Source organism: Neodiprion lecontei, chromosome 5 (assembly GCF_021901455.1).
Source record: "Neodiprion lecontei isolate iyNeoLeco1 chromosome 5, iyNeoLeco1.1, whole genome shotgun sequence".
In the NCBI taxonomy this organism is placed as follows: domain Eukaryota; kingdom Metazoa; phylum Arthropoda; class Insecta; order Hymenoptera; family Diprionidae; genus Neodiprion; species Neodiprion lecontei.
This window is the reverse complement of record NC_060264.1, coordinates 21,262,668-21,284,839: the sequence shown is the minus strand read 5'-3', so window position 1 is coordinate 21,284,839 and position 22,172 is coordinate 21,262,668. Positions and strand designations below refer to the sequence as shown.

Below are 22,172 nucleotides of genomic sequence, written 5' to 3'. Positions count from 1 at the left end.
ATTCGAGTCCGGTCTTAAGCACTGACTATGAATACCGGCCTAAATTGCGTTCCTCGCGAAAAAAAAGAATAACCTCATTTGAAATATCGCGATGGTGGGAGATCGAAACCGGAAATGATATGTAAGCAGTGGGAGCTGCTGCGAAAACGGTAAATACCGGGACGTGAGAATGTCAGAATCCTCGGGTGATCGCATTGTTTGACTTTTGCCAACTGTTACCACTGAACGGTTGATTGGATAAATTCTTGTTCTACTCGGACTACATCAATAACCGTTCTTCTGAACAGTGGACCAAATTAATTTATCACCCTGCGTTGTGTGAGTATTCATTATTACATACAATTGCCTGTTAACCTAATTCTCGCGGATTTCGGCTTTGCTTTCTATTTTCTCACCACCCTTCCGTGGATTTTTTTTCTACATATTTCCTACGTAGCCTATTTTCACGTGACCATTCGTTCCGTAGAAAATTTAGCGGCTAAAAAATACCTCTTGCCCACGGTCTCTCTTGCCATTTGCATATCGTAGTTATATTTTTCATCGTCAATTACATTAACGCAGACGCACACACAGATGTCGCTTAGAAAAACCGCCACACGGCAATAATAAAAGTAGAAAAAGAATAACAAAGATGTGTTCTCAAAACCGATAAAAATGGATTGAAGATCGCGGGAAACGTGTTGGAAATTATTACGTTTCATATTTTTTTTCTTGGATAGTTCGAAATTTCAATTCGTTCCATTCTTATATCTACTTTTTTTTTGCCGTTACGTCGACGATATGCCGCCTTATTCTTACACCGTGGCTGTGTGGAATTTCGTTCGTTGGGGAAAAAATGTTATAATCATAATCATAATGGCGATTGTAAAGCTATAATCAGAGTAGTAACGTTAATTTTCTTTCACTGTTCCGATTGGGCGCGAATTTCACTCCGTACTCTTACTTAGCTTAAACACGTTCGAATTTATACCTGCTGCTTACATATGGTAGCCGTGAATAGAACGGGTCTGTCTTTTTCTTATTCTGTATTATTGTTGATTTCGACGTTGTATATATTTCTAAATATCGAAGTCGACGTAGCTCAAAAAGGGCCTAACCGCCCCATTCCTTATACAATTCTAAAGGAGAACACTCCAATACATTTTTATTTCACGTAGAAATAAAGAAATGGCATGAATTCTATGAATTTACTATTACGATTTGTAATAAACCTTAAATTATGATTTATTTTCTTCGTTGCATGTAATATGTGATTATTCAATCGGAATATACTAATTGTTACTCATATTTTGTATACCATTGGACGAATTTTTCATCAGCACAATTATTGCTATCGTTACTGCCATTGTCATTCCAATTATTTGTATACTTGATGTTTTCGAATAGAAAATTAATTATTTCTGTCATTTTTTGTCTTTTTTCTCTTAGGATTATTACTATAGATATATATATATATATTATCACGAAAATTGCAACTACTTATTGAAATCAAGAAGGAGAAAACCAAGATATAGCTTCTCATTCATGTATAGGTTTGTTTTATACTTTGTATTTTTGTTCTTTTTTTTCCCATGTTACAAGAATATATCGAATGATTGTTCTCTCAATCACTATTATTAATTCATAGCATTATCGTTTACCAATGTTACCTGTTTGAATATCTGTAATGTTTAAAAAAAAATTGTATAGAACTACTCAAAAAGAGAGGAAAATTGCATTATCACTTTCAATAAACTTCTCGACCAAACAAATATGAAATAAAAAATCCTTAGCAAGTATTTTTTTTTAAACAGAAATCATCACCCTCTCCCCTATCTTTTTTATATATACAAAAATAGAAAGATATCTTCTCGTTAAGTGAAGAATAAAAATACCTGATGCATAAAAAAAAACGTCAAAATTTTATACCTACCACTAATGAGTATAATTCTGTATAGAATGCAATATTCACAGAATCCATTTCATATCCTCCTTGAAGAATCCCTTGGCCTTTGTCTAATTTTTTTTTACATTCTTGTCTTTCAAACACATTTGTATATGCATATTTAAATGATACCTAATATTTGTGTTATTCTTGTCGCAATGAATTAGATTTACTGTCTTGAGAAAGGAGAGAAAACTTTGAAATGGGACAGTCTGTTCCGAATGATGTCAAGATAATATAAAAAAAAAGGATTCAATTTTACCCTTGATGATGACTGAAATGTAATTAGAAAAAAATTAGACAGGATTGAAACTATTTTCATGATTGTATTCTGAGTCGTTGCGTTTTCGGAACAAGCTTTCTAATCGGATAGTTTTAAAAATATTACATCCTGCATTATTTCAAGTTCTAGAAAAACGCAATGTGGGTTTTATCCCTCCAAAAAAAAAAAAATATTAAACGAAAAATTTGGATTTTGTACATTTTGAGATCTATGATTAATTTTTCGCACCATGTTGGAAGTTTGCCATATTAATTTACCGATGCATTTTTATGAAAAATCGTTAATTTGCATTCTCACGAGTGTTCGAAATATAGTAAATTGTAAAAAAAGGTAAAATGATGTACTTGTGTATTGCAAATTCTACTTTGCACCTTGAAAATAGAGAAAAAAATTTAACTACAAGACTGTTGAAGGAAAATGGAGAAATATGCAGGAAAGAACTTCTTCCTCCCTTTCCAAAATGTACAGAACAAAGTGTTTTCTTAGGATTTCAAAAACAAGAAGGAACAATGGGTTGAGAAGGGTCAGAGATGTCATAAATTTAACCGTTTCTTGGATTTTCCCCAGGCCTGCTTAACCTCAGGTACAAAAGATTTGGGATTTCTACTCTGTAGGGTCAGGAGGGGAAGGGAAACTGAAATATGCAAAAGGCCATAAAACTAATAAACGGTACAGCTCAGTACTCACGTTTTCTGAGAATATTTGAGGGTCATGCAGCCTTGAAAAGGGACCGTTTATTTTCAATTCCTGCCCCTTATAAACCATTTCCCTAATATACTGGGTGGTACCACTTTTCCCTACAATATTTCTGACCAATTACCTATTTGCAAAAATTTTTCAGTTCTGTTCGAATTTTGATTTTATTCTTTTACTGCAAAAACACAATTAAGTGAAAAAATTATCACTTATTGAACACGAATCAATAATCATGCAAATTTAACTACAAGACTGTTGAAGGAAAATGGAGAAATATGCAGGAAAAAACTTCTTCCTCCCTTTCCAAAATGTACAGAACAAAGTGTTTTCTTAGGATTTCAAAAACAAGAAGGAACAATGGGTTGAGAAGGGACAGAGATGTCATAAATTTAACCGTTTCTTGGGTTTTCCCCAGGCCTGCTTAACCTCAGGTACAAAAGATTTGGGATTTCTATTCTGTAGGGTCAGGAGGGGAAGGGAAACTGAAATATCCAAAAGGCCATAAAACTAATAAACGGAACAGCTCAGTACTCACGTTTTCTGAGAATATTTGAGGGTCATGCAGTCTTGAAAAGGGATCGTTTATTTTCAATTGCTGCCCCTTATAAACCATTTCCCTAATATACTGGGTGGTACCACTTTTCCCTACAATATTTCTGACCAATTACCTATTTGCAAAAATTTTTCAGTTCTGTTCGAATTTTTATTTTATTCTTTTACTGCAAAAACACAATTAAGTGAAAAAATTATCACTTATTGAACACGAATCAATAATCATGCAATTTCAAGCTAATTAAACTTCTCTTATGTAAATTATTGCGCAAATTAAAATTACAGATGTTTTATTGAATATAAACCAAATATGGTTGGGTGCAGTGGAATACCAAGATATTGCTGTGAATGTGAAAATGGACTTAGGACTATTGGTTGTTATTCACATGTTGCTGCAATAATTTTATATTTAGCACACGGACGATATCTGTCTAAAATTCCTAGACCTGTTGCAATACTCACTACATTATTTAATAAAGACATGATTACAACCGTTATTGACGAAAATAGGGACAAAGATTAGTCACGAAGATTAAAACTAGTTTTATTATATAAAAAATGAAAATTAATCTGATTGGATCAATATATCGATAAATAATATTTATATTGATGTTTTCAAATGCAAAGGATATTTTGAATAAAAATATTAGCATCTCAATATAGTTTATAATTATTTTTTGAATATTTCGATTTGTTAATTAAAAAAAAAAAATTTGCTTTCACATCATTGTTTTCGATATTTAATGTTACTTGCACTTATAAATTTATCAAATAAGCTTCGTCTCTGTTGTTTCAAAAGTATAAACATCGAAATAAATTGATTTTTATATTAAAAAATCAGTTTTTATTCTTTTTCAATATGGCCTAACTTTCTGATAAATTAAAATTTTTGAGGGGTTATTCTACATCAAAAAAGACAAACAAAAAGTTAGTTTCAAAATTGTTCTGGAACGTTACCATAGAGATCAAAAATTATTTCGGACAAAATCGCCTGTTTCTATTGATTATTGTAAAGATTATGAGCTGTTACTTTTTTCGAGTATAGTCTTCACATACCTCTATAATGTATCCAAATTTCGATTCAATCGGTCGAGCTGTTTTTGAGAAAAAAGTTATTTTTTGATTTGACGTTTTTTTTCGATTTATTCAAAAACCAACATAGATAGAGGTCTGAAACTTGCAGAATCAGATCCAGATATTCTTCTGGGGTCAATTCACTATGCTTATCGTCCTATAGTCTTTTATTTTTTTTCGATAGCAGAAGATAAATTTTTTGAGCGATTGGACACTTAATGTACGACGCTGAAGCTACCAGCAAAATTGTTCGTCAGTAAATTATTAATAAAAAATAGTTAACGATCGCGTACCCTCGCGAATGAAATTCGAACGTGTTCCGGGTTCGATCTAGAATATTTTCACACAGTTTCAAAGTCCTCGGATGTTTCCGCACCTAGCAAACGAATTAATTCATAAGTTCATAATTAATAAACAATCATCTGCTGTACGATCATATGCTTATCCATACTGATCCATGCACTACCAAATTCATCGTTTTATTAAATTTTTTCATCATCTCTGACCGATCGAAATTGCTTTTCTAAGATCGAATTATCCACGCAAGGACCGACGCTTATTCGCTATTCCGCGTCAACCGGATCAGTCATCTGTCAGATATTTTTTTAATTTGGCATGTGGATTGTGTGGGGGAAGTTAGATTTTTGTGCCAAAGCGCGAATCTCATAATGCAAAATTCGATTTTTTATTAACAATAACAAATTAGACTCCCATTTTTTTCAAAAATTCATAACTTTGGAAAAAAATTAGACACAATATTTTTTTTTTTGTCAAATTACGCGGAAAGCTACATAGAATTTAAAAAAAAATACGAAATGGTAAAAAAAAGTTGTTATCAATTGTTTATTTAACAATTAATTTTTCGAAGATTTTTAAAACAGTGACTGAGACGATCAAAAAATTTTTTTTAAATTCTGACATGTTCCTTGAACTGTACTACAACCTGTGAATTAATTCCAGAGGGGTATTTTTCTTCGTTTTCGAGTAAAAAATCATTAAAGGTGTCGATGCGCATGAAATTGCGGCACGCCGAGTCTCTACGTAATGGCGGGCGGCCGGTTGCCGTCCACCGCTACCCCGCGGTGGCGTCGCAGCGTTATTTTATAGTCATTTTCACGATGTAGGATATGATTGAAGAATCTGAAAAAAATACTGTACCTTCACAAGGCCTGCTCAAAGCGATAAGTGAAGTTTCAGGAATGTGTTTTTCACCGTTTTTTTATTACAGAGATTCAAAATAACGGTTACACACCATGAGAGTGCACATACATGATAATAATTACATAACTTGCTACTTATTTTAAAATAAAAACACATTCTTGAAACTTCACTTATCGCTTTGAGCAGGCCTTGTGAAGGTATAGTATTTTTTTCAGATTCTTCAATCATATCCTACATCGTGAAAATGACTCTAAAATAACGCTGCGACGCCACCGCGGGGTAGCGGTGGACGGCAACCGGCCGCCCGCCATTACGTAGAGACTCGGCGCGCCGCAATTTCATGCGCATCGACACCTTTAATGATTTTTTACTCGAAAACGAAGAAAAATACCCCTCTGGAATTAATTCACAGGTTGTAGTACAGTTCAAGGAACATGTCAGAGTTTTAAACAAATTTTTTGATCGTCTCAGTCACTGTTTTAAAAATCTTTGAAAAATTAATTGTTAAATGAACAATTGATAACAACTTTTTTTTACCATTTCGTATTTTTTTTTAAATTCTATGGAGCTTTCCGCGTAATCTGAAAAAAAAAATATATTGTATCTAATTTTTTGCCAAAGTTATGAATTTTTGAAAAAAATGGGAGTCTAATTTGTTATTGTTAATAAAAAATCGAATTTTGCATTATGAGATTCGCGCTTTGGCACAAAAATCTAACTCCCCCTACACAATCCACATGCCAAATTAAAAAAATATCTGAGAGATGACTGATCCGGTTAACGCGGAATAGCCCGTATGCATTCCCGTGTTTGGCTGCCAACTTTGACTGCTTGCTAACTGCAGCGTCGTACTTAGTGCGTAAATTATGATTCTTTTCTAACGATATGAGATAAACGTTTATTTGTTTGAAAAGTATAAATTAAAAAATGTTCTTGACTGTAATGGGTAAATTTTAGTCCGATTCTAACAGTATGAAGCGAATTTAGATTATTATCAATCTTATTATATGATAAAATATTGAGGTTGAAATTTGCAATGATAATTTAACTTTGCAATGATAGTTTGGTCTTTGAGAAAAAATCGTTACTCCACGACTTTAGATCTGATTTTTATCTGAAATTTAGTAAACCAAACTGAAGGAATACAAACTCATAAACAAATTCTACAAAGTCAACACCTTCAAAGTCGATCGAAAGTTGGAAAATAGTCAATTATATACCGATTTCATAGAAAATATGATTTCATTGTCGACAGCAAAACTGGGATTGTCTGGCGAAATATTTTGAATTTTGGCGAATTTGAGTCATTTCAAATCTCGCGGATTTGCGAATGAAAAATTTCAAGCACAAAGACTTTTAAATAAACTGGAATATCTTATTAATTTCAATGGACATGAACGGTGTCTAAAATATAACAACTTTGGATCTGGAGTACGTAAAAAAAGTTGCAAAATCTTACAATTATCTAAAATGATTGAGTCACTGTGAATACGGACACCCTTTATGGTGAGAAAAATTTTTGTTTTGAAAAAAGCATCACCCTCATAAATTATGTACGTGCTTGTGGGCACATGTTTACATTTGACATAAGAGTGTAACTATGAGCAGGAGAGAGAAGAGGAGAGGAAAGGGAGGCAATCTCTGGGTGAAATAAACAGTCTGGTCCCTACTAGAATTACTGTTCCTCTTGACCCGTAGAAATTTGAGAGGTCGCAACTCATGCATACTGCTAAAGTAAAAGCATAAACACTTCATTTATAGGACTTCCTTCCCTCCCTATCTCCCTCCTTTTAACTCTCATATCAGTGAGGAAAAGAAATATTTTGCGGAATAAGCTGCACACTTGTTCTCCGCCCTTCCTCACGTCAAGTTACTAAAGTTCTGTGACTCAAAACACGACTCGACTCCTTGGAATTGTTAAATTGATTTCTGATGAACGCTTCTTGAAATTAATTTTCAGGAGAAATAACAAGACATATCTGAGAAAGAAAATCGGAGCCGAGGACAAGACGAGGGTTAAACAGAGAAGGACCATTTTCCTGAAATAATGGGGGACAATGCTGACTATGATGAGGCTGTAGCCAACTTACGGGCCTGTCTGTTGTCAGCTAAAGGCGGTGTCTCGCTGTCTGAATTAAATAGTAAGTTAATTCTTATCCATTTAGCTATTAAGAATGAATGGACCTTAAGAATTGTGACCAAAAGTTATGGGACAAGAGAAAAAATCGTTAAAAAAATTTCTAGCAATGTTATTTTTGCCAATATTAGTGAACCCGAAAATAAAAACTTTTCTACTATTTAATAGAAATAATTCTGAGCAAATTCAAATTACACAAGCTAAGATATGGACGATTGGAGAAAAGGTTTTATAATAAGAACTGTCAAAATGCTTAAACTCAGATTTTTTTAAATCGATTCTGACGTTTTTGAGCTTATCTTCCTCGTTTATTGGATCCTGACAAATTCACTGAGAAATATTCCAGAAATCTTCCATTATATTATAGTATACTTATATAGGGGAATTGCAGTCATTGGAAGATACGGTTTTACATTTTACAAGATTTCGAAAACGGTTGTTTTATCTTTTCCTAACTTTTGGTTCAGACAATTCAACCGATTTATCCTTTTAAGAACCAAGATATCGTGGAGAGTCAATGAATTTCACTGAGTTTCAGATAACCGTTTTTCCTTATTTAGCTTCATTCCTTTATCGAAACAGAATGCCCGCTGTTGTTATCTCCAAATAACCCACCCCTCCTTCAATCATTTTAGATGACTATAAGAAAATAGTCGGGGAAAGTTTACCCTATAGAAAACTGGGTTATCTGTCCCTTGAAGAGTTCCTCAATGACATTCCCGGGCTCCTTATCACCAAGAGAGGGAACGATTGGAATATTATCGCCAAACCGACAGAAGACACGGTTCACCTGGCACAGATGATAGCAAGACAAAAGTCCTCGTCATCCAAGAATCGCACGCGAGGATTGGTGAGTGATTATCTTTAATTTTCACCAACAAATTTCCACAACGTTAGCGATCGAAAGTGGCTAGAAAGTAATGCCAAATGTTCGACTTTTGCTTTTCACTTTCGTTTTCTCCAGATAAGTTAATGGGGAATAGAAAAGTAAACTCAGTGTTTGTTTGTGTAATTTTTTTAGACCGCCAAACGCAGAAGACCTGCTGCCAGGTCAGGCAGAACACCGTCGCAATTCGACATGCCGTCTATTAACTCGCAGCAGCGAAAAGGGTCTAGCACAAATTATCGAGCTGTCCAGAGGTACTAGATTTCAAATATCGCCACTGTTCGCATGTATGGGAGTTTAATTCCCCGATGATTATATAATTTGAAAGCTTGTTCATGGTCGAAAGATTCGTTGCTGTTTTTCTTCAGCTTCTTTCTTTTTGAAAAAATTACTTTAAATTCATATAAGTTTGACTATATATGTGTATCTATCTCTGAAACTTTTATATATTCTGTTTCTAATATTGGTTTTTTTGTGTTTTCGATGATCCATTCGCAATGCTTTAGAGTGCCGAGCTTGCCACCTTTGATGCAGAATCCACCAAAGAAAACTATACCACCGCTGATAGAGAAACCACCTCGATACATGCTACCAAATCCAGGAATTCCGCAAACCTCTCCGAGCAAGGTGAGCATCGTCATAACGATTTTTATTCAGGGTGTGTATACGATTAGAAGACTCAAAAGCGTAGGTGAACTTTGGCAATTTATGTTTTGATAACCAATTATACAATTCGATTGGGGTTTGTTTTATTCGAAAGTACGTAGATTGATTTTCGTTTATTTAATTTTCTCATTAAAATCAAGTAATAGGGAGCATAGTTTCTCGTCACCATAACATTAGACATTTTGCTCGGTGACATGTTTTGCGATGTTTGCGATATCTTGAGAGGTAGTATTCTTGGGTAGTTTGTCTTTTCTGTCACGACGTGGAACTTCCTTTTCTCATTTTTTTTTCAACAAAATGGCAACCGTATCAAGCCGAATCATGATTTTTTGTGAAGAATCTATTTTTTTTACCTGATTAACAGAAGAAATATGGTGATTTGAATAAAAGTGAAAACGTGGGATAAAAATACTGTCTCTAAATTTGATGAAGTGAATTGATTTAGCCGTCTTTGAAATATCGTTGGGGTTGCAAAAAATGTCAGTGAGGGAAATAGGTGATGTAATCATCCATAATATTACTTCCTGTAAATTAATTCTAACAAAAAAGTTTGGGAATGAAGTTTGATCTATATGCTTTTTAATAATACAAACCTGAAGCAAATTGAATAATTGATTATACGACATAAATACCCAAATTTCAATTTCTTTTTCAGTTTTTTTCTACTCCTATTCACACCCTCAATTATCACCTAAACTACAAATCGCTTAGCATCTTCAGCGACGCTAAGCTGTGTGTAGGAGACTTTTAATGACATATGTACAAGAGTTTTGGATTAATTATGAATCAGTTCCCTGATAAATCCTACCGTTTCTTTGGTGGATATCTAGTTTTACTAATGATTTTACTTGAAAAGTTTTTTTTCTCTAATCACATTTATCAAACTACAGTGTTTGCAGTTCTACAAAGTTGGCGTTTTACGGTGTTGAAATATCTCTGGTTAGTTTTGAAACGATTGTATTTATTATCACGAGAACACAAGAATAATTAAGTTTAAAATCATCTCATTATCCGCACACAAGCGTCGTTTTTTCACTATTTAGAAACACTTTTTTGCAATTTGCCAGATTTTAGTACCGGGCGAGAAGACATCCTGCGATTTTTGGTAAGCATCGTTCCGTCGAACTCCGCCAAAAATGATCATCCACGCTATTGCAAATCGCCTCGTTATATCATTCCCACCGAATTTCATGTAACATCAGACTATTTTCTCTCTTTCACATCACTTTTCACCCTGTTTCTTGGGCTTTTGTATACTTTGATTCATTGGTTTGATTTTGTTTATCTGTCATCACCTGTCTAATAGGGTGCAGCAAAAGTGCAAAATTCTTACAATCAACCTACACTGGTGTGCAAAATCTGTGCACATGTATGAAGTTGAGAAACGTCTTTGGAACCTTTTGTTAGTCAACATTTTCATCTCCGGCAAGAGCCCTTAAGTTATCACGGTTGAAGTGAAAAAACGCAAAATCCAAAAAAGATTTTCATTTGGCATTTGTAAGGCTGTCTAATTTTTAAGTCATCAACACAACTAATTAAACATATTTTTACATTGTTCATGAGAACCCTCTGCTTTTTTTTTCGTACTAGCCAAGGGCTGTTAGTAACAGAGTAATATTTTCATTATAATTAAGATTTTCTTGTATCTTTGTTTAAGAATTTCTCTCTCGGCTTTGATGATATTTTTCAAAAATTTTATATTTTCACTCGATCCTACTATCTAATTCGTATTTTACTCTTTTTACTAGCTTTAAGCATTCAAATTCGAAGTTTGAGTAGTAAATTCGTTCCTGTTGATCTTAAATTGACGAATTATAACTATTCATTCTATTTTCTCACTTATCCAATTCGTTCAGATTGCATTATTCTTAATTCCTGGTCCTTCTCGTTTACATGCACAATCACCTCTCTCTGTCTCTCTCTCTTTCATTATAAAAACTTGCAACAAACTATTTGATTCCGCTCTATTCCATTCCATTTCGTTTCATTCTCACTTCCAGCAATTGTCAGACCGAATGGCAAACAAATCGGCGAATTTGAACACCAGAAATCAGCCGCCGACTGTCGCGTACAAGAATAAAGTTACGACGCAGAATGTGCTCAGTGAGAAACGCACTCCGCCAACACCGACACCTCTGATTCCACCGAAACTGGGCCTGTCCATCCCGGAGAAAAATTCGAAACCTGTTCAAACGCAGTCAAAAATTGTGAAATCGATCAGCGACCGGCTCAACTTCAAGCCTCAGACTAGCCCTAGTCCACCGACTGTTCTTTCACCGCTCTCGCCCAGTCAACTAGTCGCAGCTGCTGCCGCAGCTGAAAGCGTCGCCTCTTCGACCCCACCTGAAACACCAAAAACTTTGCAGGTAAGGAGGTTTTTTTATTTCGTTTTTAAGTTTAGTCACGGCTAAAAGATGAAGGATTTAGTTTATGGTCCGATTTTTAAGTCTCGATCTGTCGAATTGTTGATCGTTGAGTTGTAAAAATGATGCTGAGTAAATTTGAATTTGGGAAGTTGAAATATGAACGATTTGAGGAAAGGTTTTATTATTTGAATTTTATTATTTTCACAGAATTTGAAAGGGTCTGGTCAACAAGCAAAATAAGCTAAAAAATGTTTGAATCTGGTCGAGAACACAAAAGTTGATGCATTTTCAATATTCTGATCATAGATGGTTTCTTCAAATTTTTGATATCATAGTTTATGGGTTTATCGAATTCGCTTAAAATCATATCTACTGAATAACAGGAATGTCCTTTCATTCGTGTTTAGAATCAGTAACACAAACTGCACTTGTAAAAATGTTTTAAATAGTTTTAACTCCTTTGCCATTTTCATCTCAGATTGTACAAAACCCATTCATTCATATCAAAGCTTTATTTTTGATCGTCCGCTCAATCCGCGAAATGTTTTTATAGGTCAAGACAATGTGGCCTCTAAATTCTCAGCATCAGAATCCGTGCAAGCAGCTGGAAATCTACGCGCAAAGCATGAAGCTCCCGAAACCCTCGTACAAGGTTGTTAAGTCCTCCGCAAAACGACAAGGTTCCTTCTTCTACTGTAAAGTAAAGGTGAGGATCTCTCCGCTTCATTAATGTACCAATAATCTCTACTTCACCCTTGTTATTGGAATCTTTTTTCATTCTAGAAACTAGCTTCAAAGATCTCCAAAAAATTCAAACTTAAGTCGATTTTGTTCTCCTCTCGCTTTAATGTGAATAATTATTCTGAAAACTACCCAATCCAAGATGAATAGGCGATTCGAATGAAACAATTTGGATTTCAGATCGGTTCGTACGGCTGCACGAGTTATCCGGAAGAGATAGCCACATCTGAAGAAGCGACCCGAGCCGTGGCAGCCAAAGCGCTGCATGAATTGTTGCAGATAAACGGTCCTCTATCCAGCCTTACGGAAACGACTAACAAGAATCTGGTTAAGGATCGTGTGGTTGCGATAGTCGCTGAGCACTCGAACGGAGTTTTTATGCACCAAATACCGAAGTATTACCAGGAGCAGTTCAGGGAAAATTTGCCCGAAGACTGGGAGAAAATAATCGTCGAAACCTCGGAAATTTTCAAGGAGAAAGGCGCCCACGATTCGACGATTCTTTGTCTACCGTATCCGAGCCCTCGATCCAAACATCGCAGCTCAGACAAGGTATGCGTTTCAATTAGTGCTTTTATTTAGGGTGCAAAGAATAACAATGTCTTTGCTGTGCAATGTACAGTAGGACCTCAATTATCCAAACCTTGACTTGATTTATTCAAACTCTCAACTACCGAACTTTGGTTCAACAAATAAATTCTTGTGCATGAAATTCACATTGTTACTCGCTGTGCTTCTGCGAGAACAACGCATGTTCGAGTAAGCACATGCGCGTTTCCCATCTTCCAGCGTTAATCCACTTGTAACATTGATTCTACCAATAAAATAGGCATTCGGTGTTTGAAAAAGGTTTAATATGTATTTCGATGTTTAATACAGATTTTTTGTGGATTCAAATTTGTGTTGTATGTGTTATCATCCCCTAAGATAAAAATTGCTATTCGTTTATCCGAACTAGGCTTGGTCCCAATCAGTTCAGATAATCGAGGTTCCACTGTGAATTATTCTATGCAAATTTGAATCACACAAATCAAGGAATCGACAGGTTGAATTGAGTTTTTGTACTTCAAACGTTCGAAACAATTGTTCTTGGGAATTTTTTAATGGCTGACTAGATCCTTATGAAGTGTCTGAAAAATATTCTAGAAATCTTATATTGTAGTATAGGTAAAAAGTGCAAATGTGATTGTGATGTGCATTTGTTCTACCATAAAGACACAAATTTATTTCAAATGACTCTCGAGATAAATATTTATTTATTTATTTGATATCAATGGTAGAAACCCAATTACAACACTATATAAACTATAGTATTAAACGTGTTTACTCGCCACTACGGACGTACAATGCACATTCTTAGATTCAATTACTTAAAGCTTCAGTTGTACTCAAACGTACATTTATATTTCTTCTTAACATACTAAAGATTTGGCTCGTAAATGTCAAGCCAATCAATGTGTTTGTTACAAAGATCCCCAATCGCACTGATGGTGAAACGAGCGAAGAATTGTTATCCGTTACACAAAGAAAAAAGTAACGATTATTATATCTTGAAGATCTGTTTGGAATGTGGCAATTAAATTTTGATAACAATTTACTGCAATAGACAAAACTGTTGAGTCCTAAATTTATTGTTAAAATCTCTTCTATCATCTTCTTCAAACTGTTACTGACCTTGAATTCGATAGTTGGAGAAAAATTCTTCCACTCTGTCTCCCCAATATAATTTAAAATGTAAGAAACGGAACATTTATTGTTAGTTCTGTTTAATATTACCCAGTGTAAGGGGATAGTCATACAGTTCGTTAAGTTATTCTTTCTTTCGTTTTATTTTTGTAGTCTGAAGACAGTCCACGGAGTCTGGTTACAACGTGTTGTAATAAATACTAACTTAATGACCATCTCCAATCGGAATTTCTGCTGTAATTTGAGTCGCTAGATTGCTGTCGATTATTTAATAGTTAACAAAAACATTTCAAAGCACTTATAAACCTGAAAGTTTGACAACTAATGCCGAAGGTCACCAAGTAAGTGTTTGCAACCTATGACCCCATACTAATGCAAATGCTTATGTTATTTCCAAAATAATAATGGAGATCTTTATTGTTATTAATGAATAACTTCGAAAAAGCCATCGAAAAAATGAAAGACACAATTCACATATGAGGTTTATACTCTACCCTTAGCAGAACCCAACCGAAGGGATTATCTGTATGCTGACACAACCGCACAGGAACAATCTGCATTACAAACACACGTCAACATTAAAAAATTTATGATCACTAAAAAAAGCCCAAAAGCATTACAATCTGATCAAAAACACCAGAGTTGTAACTCCTAGAACTTTCCGAGTGTAAAAAAAATTTTCTCAAATTACTGATATCTTAGATTGTGTGTTAAGATTTGCTCAGTACCATTTTTATCTAATATTAAAGATGTCTTTTCATTCCTGTCCGCTATTACTGGCGTTAAAAACACTAAAAGAAATGTTTTTTCCCTCTGTTACTACTTTTCCTTTGGTTATTCGATTCGAATTTTGATTAACTACCGATCATAGTATCGCAGCATGTACTGTCTAAGATTGCGGAACGGGAAGAACTGAGTTCAAATTTCCAGCCTGTTCAGGAGAAGCTGAGCAGCAACTCGCATAAATTGTAAGACGGATCAAGTCTCTCAGGTGCCGAATCTGCGAGCTTAGGTTTGAACTCGATCCAGCTACTGGGCAAGTTTGTCTGCAGATTTCCTTGTCCCTGATGTGAATGCAGGTGTTTTTGCCGAACATCTTCAGATGGCTGCAGACACATAATGTTGGTTTCTAATATATCCCTCCCTTAACCGCGCACAAGCTATTTACTTATGGGGACATACCCAAAAGGGTATGGCGGGTTTGGAAGTAATTATTATTACTATCATACTTTGGTTTGCCTTAATTTCATCTTGAAATTATTGCGTATGCGGTAAAACGAAACAGTATAACATGATAGTTGTTTCAAAATACTGAAAATTAAATACTATTAAATTCTTCCCCCCTGTCTATTGTATATTTCTATTCCAAAGGTAGCAGAAGCGATATCACCCAGGGTGGAAAAGATCGAGCTAAATCCTATCGGTCCTCCAGTTCCTGGAGTTCTGAAACCACCTGTCGACGAGTATTGGGATCTTTGCATCACTTGCGTTTTAGACACGACAGACATTTGGGCGCGGCTAATAGGTGAAGAGTACAGCGTGAGTAGAGATATGAAGCATTTTGAGTGTCAATAAACATCCTTTAATCCCGAAAAGGAGAATAATATGAAATTACAATACAAGAAAAAAAGTCTTGTCGCACTCAATTTTGTTTCTGCTCCTTCTTCCTTTCAGGATAGAATTGAAAGCATGCTGAACGAGCTGGAAAGCTACTATCAAAAGATCTCTAACGTTCCGGGAGTAAAAGACATCGAAGTTGGAAAGTATTACGCGGTTCAAGTTGAGGAATACTGGCACAGAGTTCAGTGCTTTGAGTATAACGCGAAAACTGGCATGGCCGTGGTTTTCTTCATTGATCACGGAGATGACGACACCTATCATTATAGCAAACTTTACCCGTTGGAAAAGCAGTTCTGCAAAATTCCTGCACAGGTAAAATATTTTGTTTGAACCGTTTTGAATTTCGTGGAGGTTTTTCACTCGTCGTTTGTTATTGTTTCACTTTTCCAGGCCATCAAGTTGACGCTCGCCAACTTGGAGGTGTTCAACGATTGCGCCGAGGTGATCGAGTACTTGGAAGAAGTTTTACTTGGACAGATACTCGTTGCTGAGGTCCTGAGCCGAGAGCTTGGGGAGGAAGTGACTGCGTCTGTCATTCTTTACGACACTAGCAAAGAGCAGGAGGTTAATTTGAACGATTTTCTGTTCAACAAGATTAGCGAAAATATACTTGTTCCGAAGCTGAATCAGGTAAGGAGACATCGTTTTACATCGTTTTAGCCACATCGTGTGGACTGATCATCTCGTCAATTTTGTTATGTGTAGTACAGATTGTGATTGAATTTTTCGAGAAACGAAACGCGGTTTTTTTTTCAATTTTGCGGTTGTGGAAACAAAGAAAAATTGAATTTTCGCTACCAGACAATGTTGTCGATTTACTTGAACTAATTTTTCATTGATTGTGCAATCAATCACAAGAGTTTCAAGTCTAACGAAATTTGCACTTCAAAAAGTATGCAAGTTACGGATTTTTTTACCTACGCGCACGAAAAACTTAGATTCGTTCAACTTCGAAAATTCGTATCTCGTCGAGCTTAGTGACAAAAATCTGAAAAAAAAACTGAGCGTCCGTTTTGGTCGGAATTACAAGATGAAACATTTATGGAAAAATGTCAGCGTAGATTTCCTGTTTTTCACGTTTTTCTGACCATTTTCAAATTTCATCTGACGACTTTTTTCTCCACCAGGGTCATGTCTCCGAGGTTTACGTGTCCCACGTGACTGAGAGCGGCGACGTGTATCTGCATGTGAAATCGGACAGCATGAAGTACCTCGTGAGCCTAATGAACACGTTGATACAGACGGGTCTCACGAGTGAGGACATACAGAGGAGTGAAGTCAAGAATATAGACAGAAGCAAACTGTATCTAGTCAGATGTGTGGAGGACGGAAATTGGTACCGAGGAAGCGTAGCGAGCATCGAAGCTCACAACAGGGTCGACGTGTTTCTTGTCGATTTCGGCAAAACTATCATAGTCAGAAAGAAACAGGACCTTCTCGCCCTCGATCAACTCTCTGAAGTGCTTCCGAAGTATCCTTATCAGGTGAGATTCAGAGTTTTAGATGTAGATTATATCGGGCAAACAGGATGAATTGGTCTCAAATCAAAGACGTTCAAGAATGATGGGTTGCGCACGGTCTTGATCAAAAGTTAACTTAAGAGAAAAAAGCGTTTGATAAAATAAACACAAATTACGTTCGTGGAAATTTTTTGAACTTTTTTTTCTCCTTTTTCAATTTTTGATCCAAGCCCATTCAGCCTTAAACCCTTAAATTTATTTTTATACCTATATACATTATTTTTTTAATCCCGAATTTGTTTTCTTCAGGCCTTCAAAGTACGACTGCACAACATTCCAGAGGCAATGTTTAGCAGTGAAATGGCGACGAAACTGACTTTGCTTGCTCCACCAGATCAAGTGATCCTGGTGAAGATCATCACCCCGGCTTTAGCGTCAAGTCCTCCGATAGTCGAGCTTGTCAAACGCTGTGAGCCGAACAACATAGTTGTATCAATAAACAGCACATTAGCCATGGACCCGAACTTAGCAGGGTGAGTAATACTATGTATAAAATATTTTTTCCATGTTTTATTCCTCTTCTATTTATATCACCAATTTCTTTTTGGAACTCAATTCGTGAAATCGATCATTTTAAGTCTAATTATGTAATTTATGTAATTTGCACAAAAACAGCAAGATACATTCCTTGGTTACAGCTTATTTTTAGTTTATTTTTATGCTTGAATTTTTCTTTCTGTATCTTTGTTATAGGTCCAACGGGGATGGTAATAACAATACTACGCGCCCTAAGAAACGACTCGAAAGATCTGTCTCGAGGCACAGTGCGGCCGGTGATGGAGAATTGGTGACGAGGAATTTGAAACCGCCAGTGATACCGGATTTCGGTCGCTACTTCGACGTTCATATCACGATGGCAGCCAGTCCTGGAAACTTTACGGTTCAACCTTATGACGACAGGGTGCATCTTGAGGTAATTGAAGTTATAGCATTTGAATTCTCAGTTATTGGAATTTAGTTGAATGTGAAAGTATATTTCAAGAGCTCGAACTGCCAAAATTGCAGGAAAAATTGGGTGTTGTATTTTTTTTTTTTGGGGGGGAACTTCGTACTTCCTGATTTGCAGAATTCAGACCATGCAAGATCCAAAAAATACTTGAAACTGAAAGATAACAACACTAAATTTTCAATCTGTTCGTTTATCTCAGGCAATGATGGTCCAGCTTCAGGAAGTTTGCGTTAATTATATGGGATCTGCGCCACTGTCGGATTCAATCAAGGAAGGAAGTTTGTACGCTGGCAAGCATTTCGACGGTCATTTTTACAGGTGAGAAAAGATCGTGGGATAGTTAATAAATAAAACGCACTAATCTGTGATTCATTAAATATTGGCCTTTATTCAATAATTTCTGGCGCAATAACTGATACTTTGAATAATTTGACACGGAAATTGTCGGGAAGTTGTATAAAAAAAAGTTACATAGAGTGAATATTTTGCAGATAATTTTTCGACTTAATGATGCTTTGGAAATGCTCTGAAGGAATTTTCCGAAGATAGTTTTATAAATTCTAACATCATCAAAAAAGTTAATCCCCCTGCTTATCCGTTATTTCAGGGTATGCGTATCCAAGATAATAAATGACCAAATGGTTACCGTCTACTTCTGCGATTTCGGGGACTTCTCTGTTCTTTCTACAGACAAGTTGCAGCCGCTGGGACGCCAGTTTCTTGATTTGCCATATCAAGCGATCAAAGCCAGACTTGTGGGTAAGTGAAATATGCGAATTGGATTATTTTGAGAAATTTTTTGACCCAGTCATTGAAAAAATATTCAAACGTATTAGAACAGATTCATTTTCATACCTGTCAATCCAAACTTCATAAGAAATCCGTGATTTCATGATAACAGAATTAATCTAACTGAATTATTTTTATATGTTTTGGTTTCTTCCCATTATTTATTTTTACTCCTCCGAACTGAAGTGCAGTTCTAATTTGATCTAATCTGTAATTTACAATCCTGTCTATCCATTCTTGTTCGATTTTGTGGAACAAGTTTAGATTCACCTAGTATGTAGTTGTCATGCGTTTTGAAAAATTACATTTCTATCAATTCGTTTCTATTTAGATACCGCAACGTTCTCAATTCATGTGACTCCGTGAATAGCATTCGCGCTTTTATCATGTTCAATTGGTTTCTTTATTTTTTTTTTTTCTATCTTAATCCATGACGCTTTCGTTTGAACTGCTTTCGCGATTTGAAATACAACCATGCCTCAAAACATTTCAAATCCACACTCTAGTCATAAATACTTGATTCTAAAAGCTATTAGAATACCTATCAATCTATCCCTACAAATTCAGTTATCCAGTCGGGCTATTGTTCGTAAATTCTGAATTTTGAATCCTCAAAACCGGATTCAAATTTTCCGTTGTTTTCAGTTCTATTTCCGTGCAATTTCGATGTTTTAAAATCTTCAATTTCCTGAATAAAACTTGCAGGAATTCAGCCACTGAACATAGATTGGTCGGTGGAGGATTGTCTGCGTTTCCAAGAACTTGTAGTCGAGAGAAACTTCGTCTCGATTGTTGTCGATTCTGGACCTGATCAACTATCTCCAGGTGACACGGTACTTGGATTGAAACTTATAGACGTCAGTGGGGAAACGGACATTTACTTGGACAAGCTTCTGATAGCCGAGGGGAGAGCGATAGCCATCGAAGGATGAGATAATGGGGTAACTGAAAAAATTTACTTGACATGGACTATGTTCGCAATTTTTTTTTCTCGTGTTTTATTTTCATTGAACACGATGACAGAAGTGGTTGCAAGAAATTGCGAATTGTTACTAATGGTAAAAGGTGAGATCTTCATGCTAACAAAATATTAGCGTGTTATTGTATTTAACCATCGTGGTTTCACTATGCAAAGCTGTGATCGGAATTCGGAATTTTCGAATTTTTCTCTGTTTTTGAGAATCCTTTAGTGGCGCTATGTATTTTTATTTTTCCGTTCTTATCTCATCTGACGACTGACTCAATCAATAATGTTCCGTAATCGCGTTTATTGTCCTTTTAATTCCGGTGACGATTTTGTATTACGCACTGCAAACTTGTTTCTTACCCTGCTTCCTTTTAATTTTGCATTCATAGTGAATAAATAGTAACTCGCGATATGAATGTGTTGTAAAAATTGACTAAAAAGACAGATGAGAGAGAACGAGAGGTAATTATATAGTGAATAAGATAACCTGGACAGACTGCTAACTCTCCCATTATTATTTTTGTTTTTTCTTTCGCGTTTCTATACCTATACGCTATATTGTATATGATGAACTGACTTTGTTATTAGCCTGGGTTTATTTCACGTTGCTTAACGTAAAACTGATAGTATCTATCGTGACTAAAGCCACAGCGCGCTTGAATAGCAAAAGAATAATAAAATCGTTAAATTGCCACAAAAAAACCAACGCTTTACACGAAGAAACGAAAACTTCCTCTTTAGTAGACTGTCGTGTTATACCTATATAACATTTAATACTAATAATAATAAAAATAAAAATTATGTATTATCTGTTGAATAAATATAAGCAGGTTAGGCGTTAGTTTTCGAAACAATATAGATATACGTATAGGAAAATATTTTTCTAAATACCGTTACTACGTTACAAGTTTTTTGTTTTTTTTTTATTATTAAAATTTTTATATATATACATGTAGTTAGCTATATATTTATACAGATATGTGATGGATTACATTGTGGAAATACACACACACAACGTTCATGTGTATGCATAGGATAAAAGTAACTATGCTATTCGTACATGGTATAATTTTTGTCATACTTCGGATATATTTTATTTCCTTCTCATTTTTATAACTGGCTAAAAAATTGAGAAATATAAAAAAAAGAAGACAAAAAAAACAGGATTTATGGGAAAACATCGATTTCTCCCTTGTTGTCATATTGTTATTATTTGAGGAAAAAAAGACAAGAAATCGGCCGCGACAGGTTTCCTAATTTTTTTTTGTTCAAATATAATTATGCTACAATGTTTTCTCTTATCGCTGCTTTTAAAATACATACAACCACACATCTCGTTCCATTTTTGTTACATAACATTCCTATGTAAAATAGTTTAATAATCAGATATTTTGATTTTTGCTTTTCTTTTTAAATTATATTTTTCTCTAATTTTATTTCACTCTTATCACTTCTTACTAGTTATTTATGATGAATATATTTCTTTAATTAATACCTATTACTTGGTGATAATTAAATACATACCTATAATATCGCCTTGTAAACAGGGTTTTTTGTTGCGATTTTCGTATCTTTATTTTCATATTTCCTAATTCTTATGTATGTATCGAAAATTTATGCAATAGGTACAAGCAATACTTGAAATATTTGTGAGCATTTGGATACAAACGTGCCAAATTGTTTATTCCTATATATTACGTATATCATTCCTAATAATCACATCCACCTAAATGTGGGGTAAAAAAAAATGAAAAAACAAATGCGAGAATGGCGCAGAGTTGTGAAATTCTTTTCCGTTTCTCTTCAATTTGACCTTTTCTTAGTTTTTTGTTTTTCCTACTTTAATCATTACAGTGTAAAAAATTGCTCCCTTATAATCCGATAATTACAGTGTTACAATTATAACGTGTGACTACTTTTCTTCCTTAATCTCCTAAGTTCATTCTCGATTTGTTTCCATATCGTGTTTGTGCATGTTAATTAATTGATAGAAGAATTATTATAGTTACAGTTAATATTACGAATAAGGCAAAGCAAGTTACGGTGAGACTACAACTATGTAGTTTATGTGTGCATACAATATAGGCATACAATATTAGTTATGATTACATCATATTGTTGGTATTAAACGAAAACGGAGAAAAGAAAGAAAAAA

At 35.0% G+C, this 22,172-nt stretch overlaps 1 protein-coding gene across 2 annotated transcripts; it reads left to right on the top strand.

The window, feature by feature from the left end:
• Positions 1-33: 33 nt before the first annotated feature.
• On the top strand, positions 34-22,165 carry LOC107223128 (tudor domain-containing protein 7). 2 transcript variants are annotated; one of them, XM_015662718.2, is made up of 17 exons: positions 34-318; positions 7,651-7,831; positions 8,463-8,677; positions 8,849-8,967; positions 9,220-9,340; positions 11,380-11,745; positions 12,299-12,451; positions 12,667-13,038; positions 15,544-15,711; positions 15,847-16,104; positions 16,183-16,422; positions 16,920-17,276; positions 17,562-17,785; positions 18,006-18,225; positions 18,461-18,579; positions 18,869-19,020; positions 19,756-22,165. In XM_015662718.2, the coding sequence occupies exons 2-17, from the start codon at positions 7,738-7,740 to the stop codon at positions 19,980-19,982; spliced, it is 3,405 nt and encodes a 1,134-aa protein (XP_015518204.2). In that variant the 5' UTR covers positions 34-318; positions 7,651-7,737; the 3' UTR covers positions 19,983-22,165. The 2 variants fall into 2 exon arrangements, with proteins under 2 accessions (XP_015518204.2, XP_046596656.1); XM_046740700.1 differs by lacking the exons at positions 34-318; positions 7,651-7,831; positions 8,463-8,677; positions 8,849-8,967 and adding an exon at positions 10,447-10,484 and having other exon boundaries at positions 9,243-9,340.
• The last annotated feature ends 7 nt before the right edge of the window (positions 22,166-22,172 follow it).

Excerpts from the sequence above, each read along its gene's own strand:
- LOC107223128 (XM_015662718.2), top strand. The coding sequence starts at position 7,738 with ATGGGGGACAATGCTGACTATGATGAGGCTGTAGCCAACTTACGGGCC. Across the intron at positions 8,678-8,848 it reads AGAATCGCACGCGAGGATTG|ACCGCCAAACGCAGAAGACC; the intron begins GTGAGTGATTAT and ends TAATTTTTTTAG. Across the intron at positions 15,712-15,846 it reads TAATAGGTGAAGAGTACAGC|GATAGAATTGAAAGCATGCT; the intron begins GTGAGTAGAGAT and ends TCTTCCTTTCAG.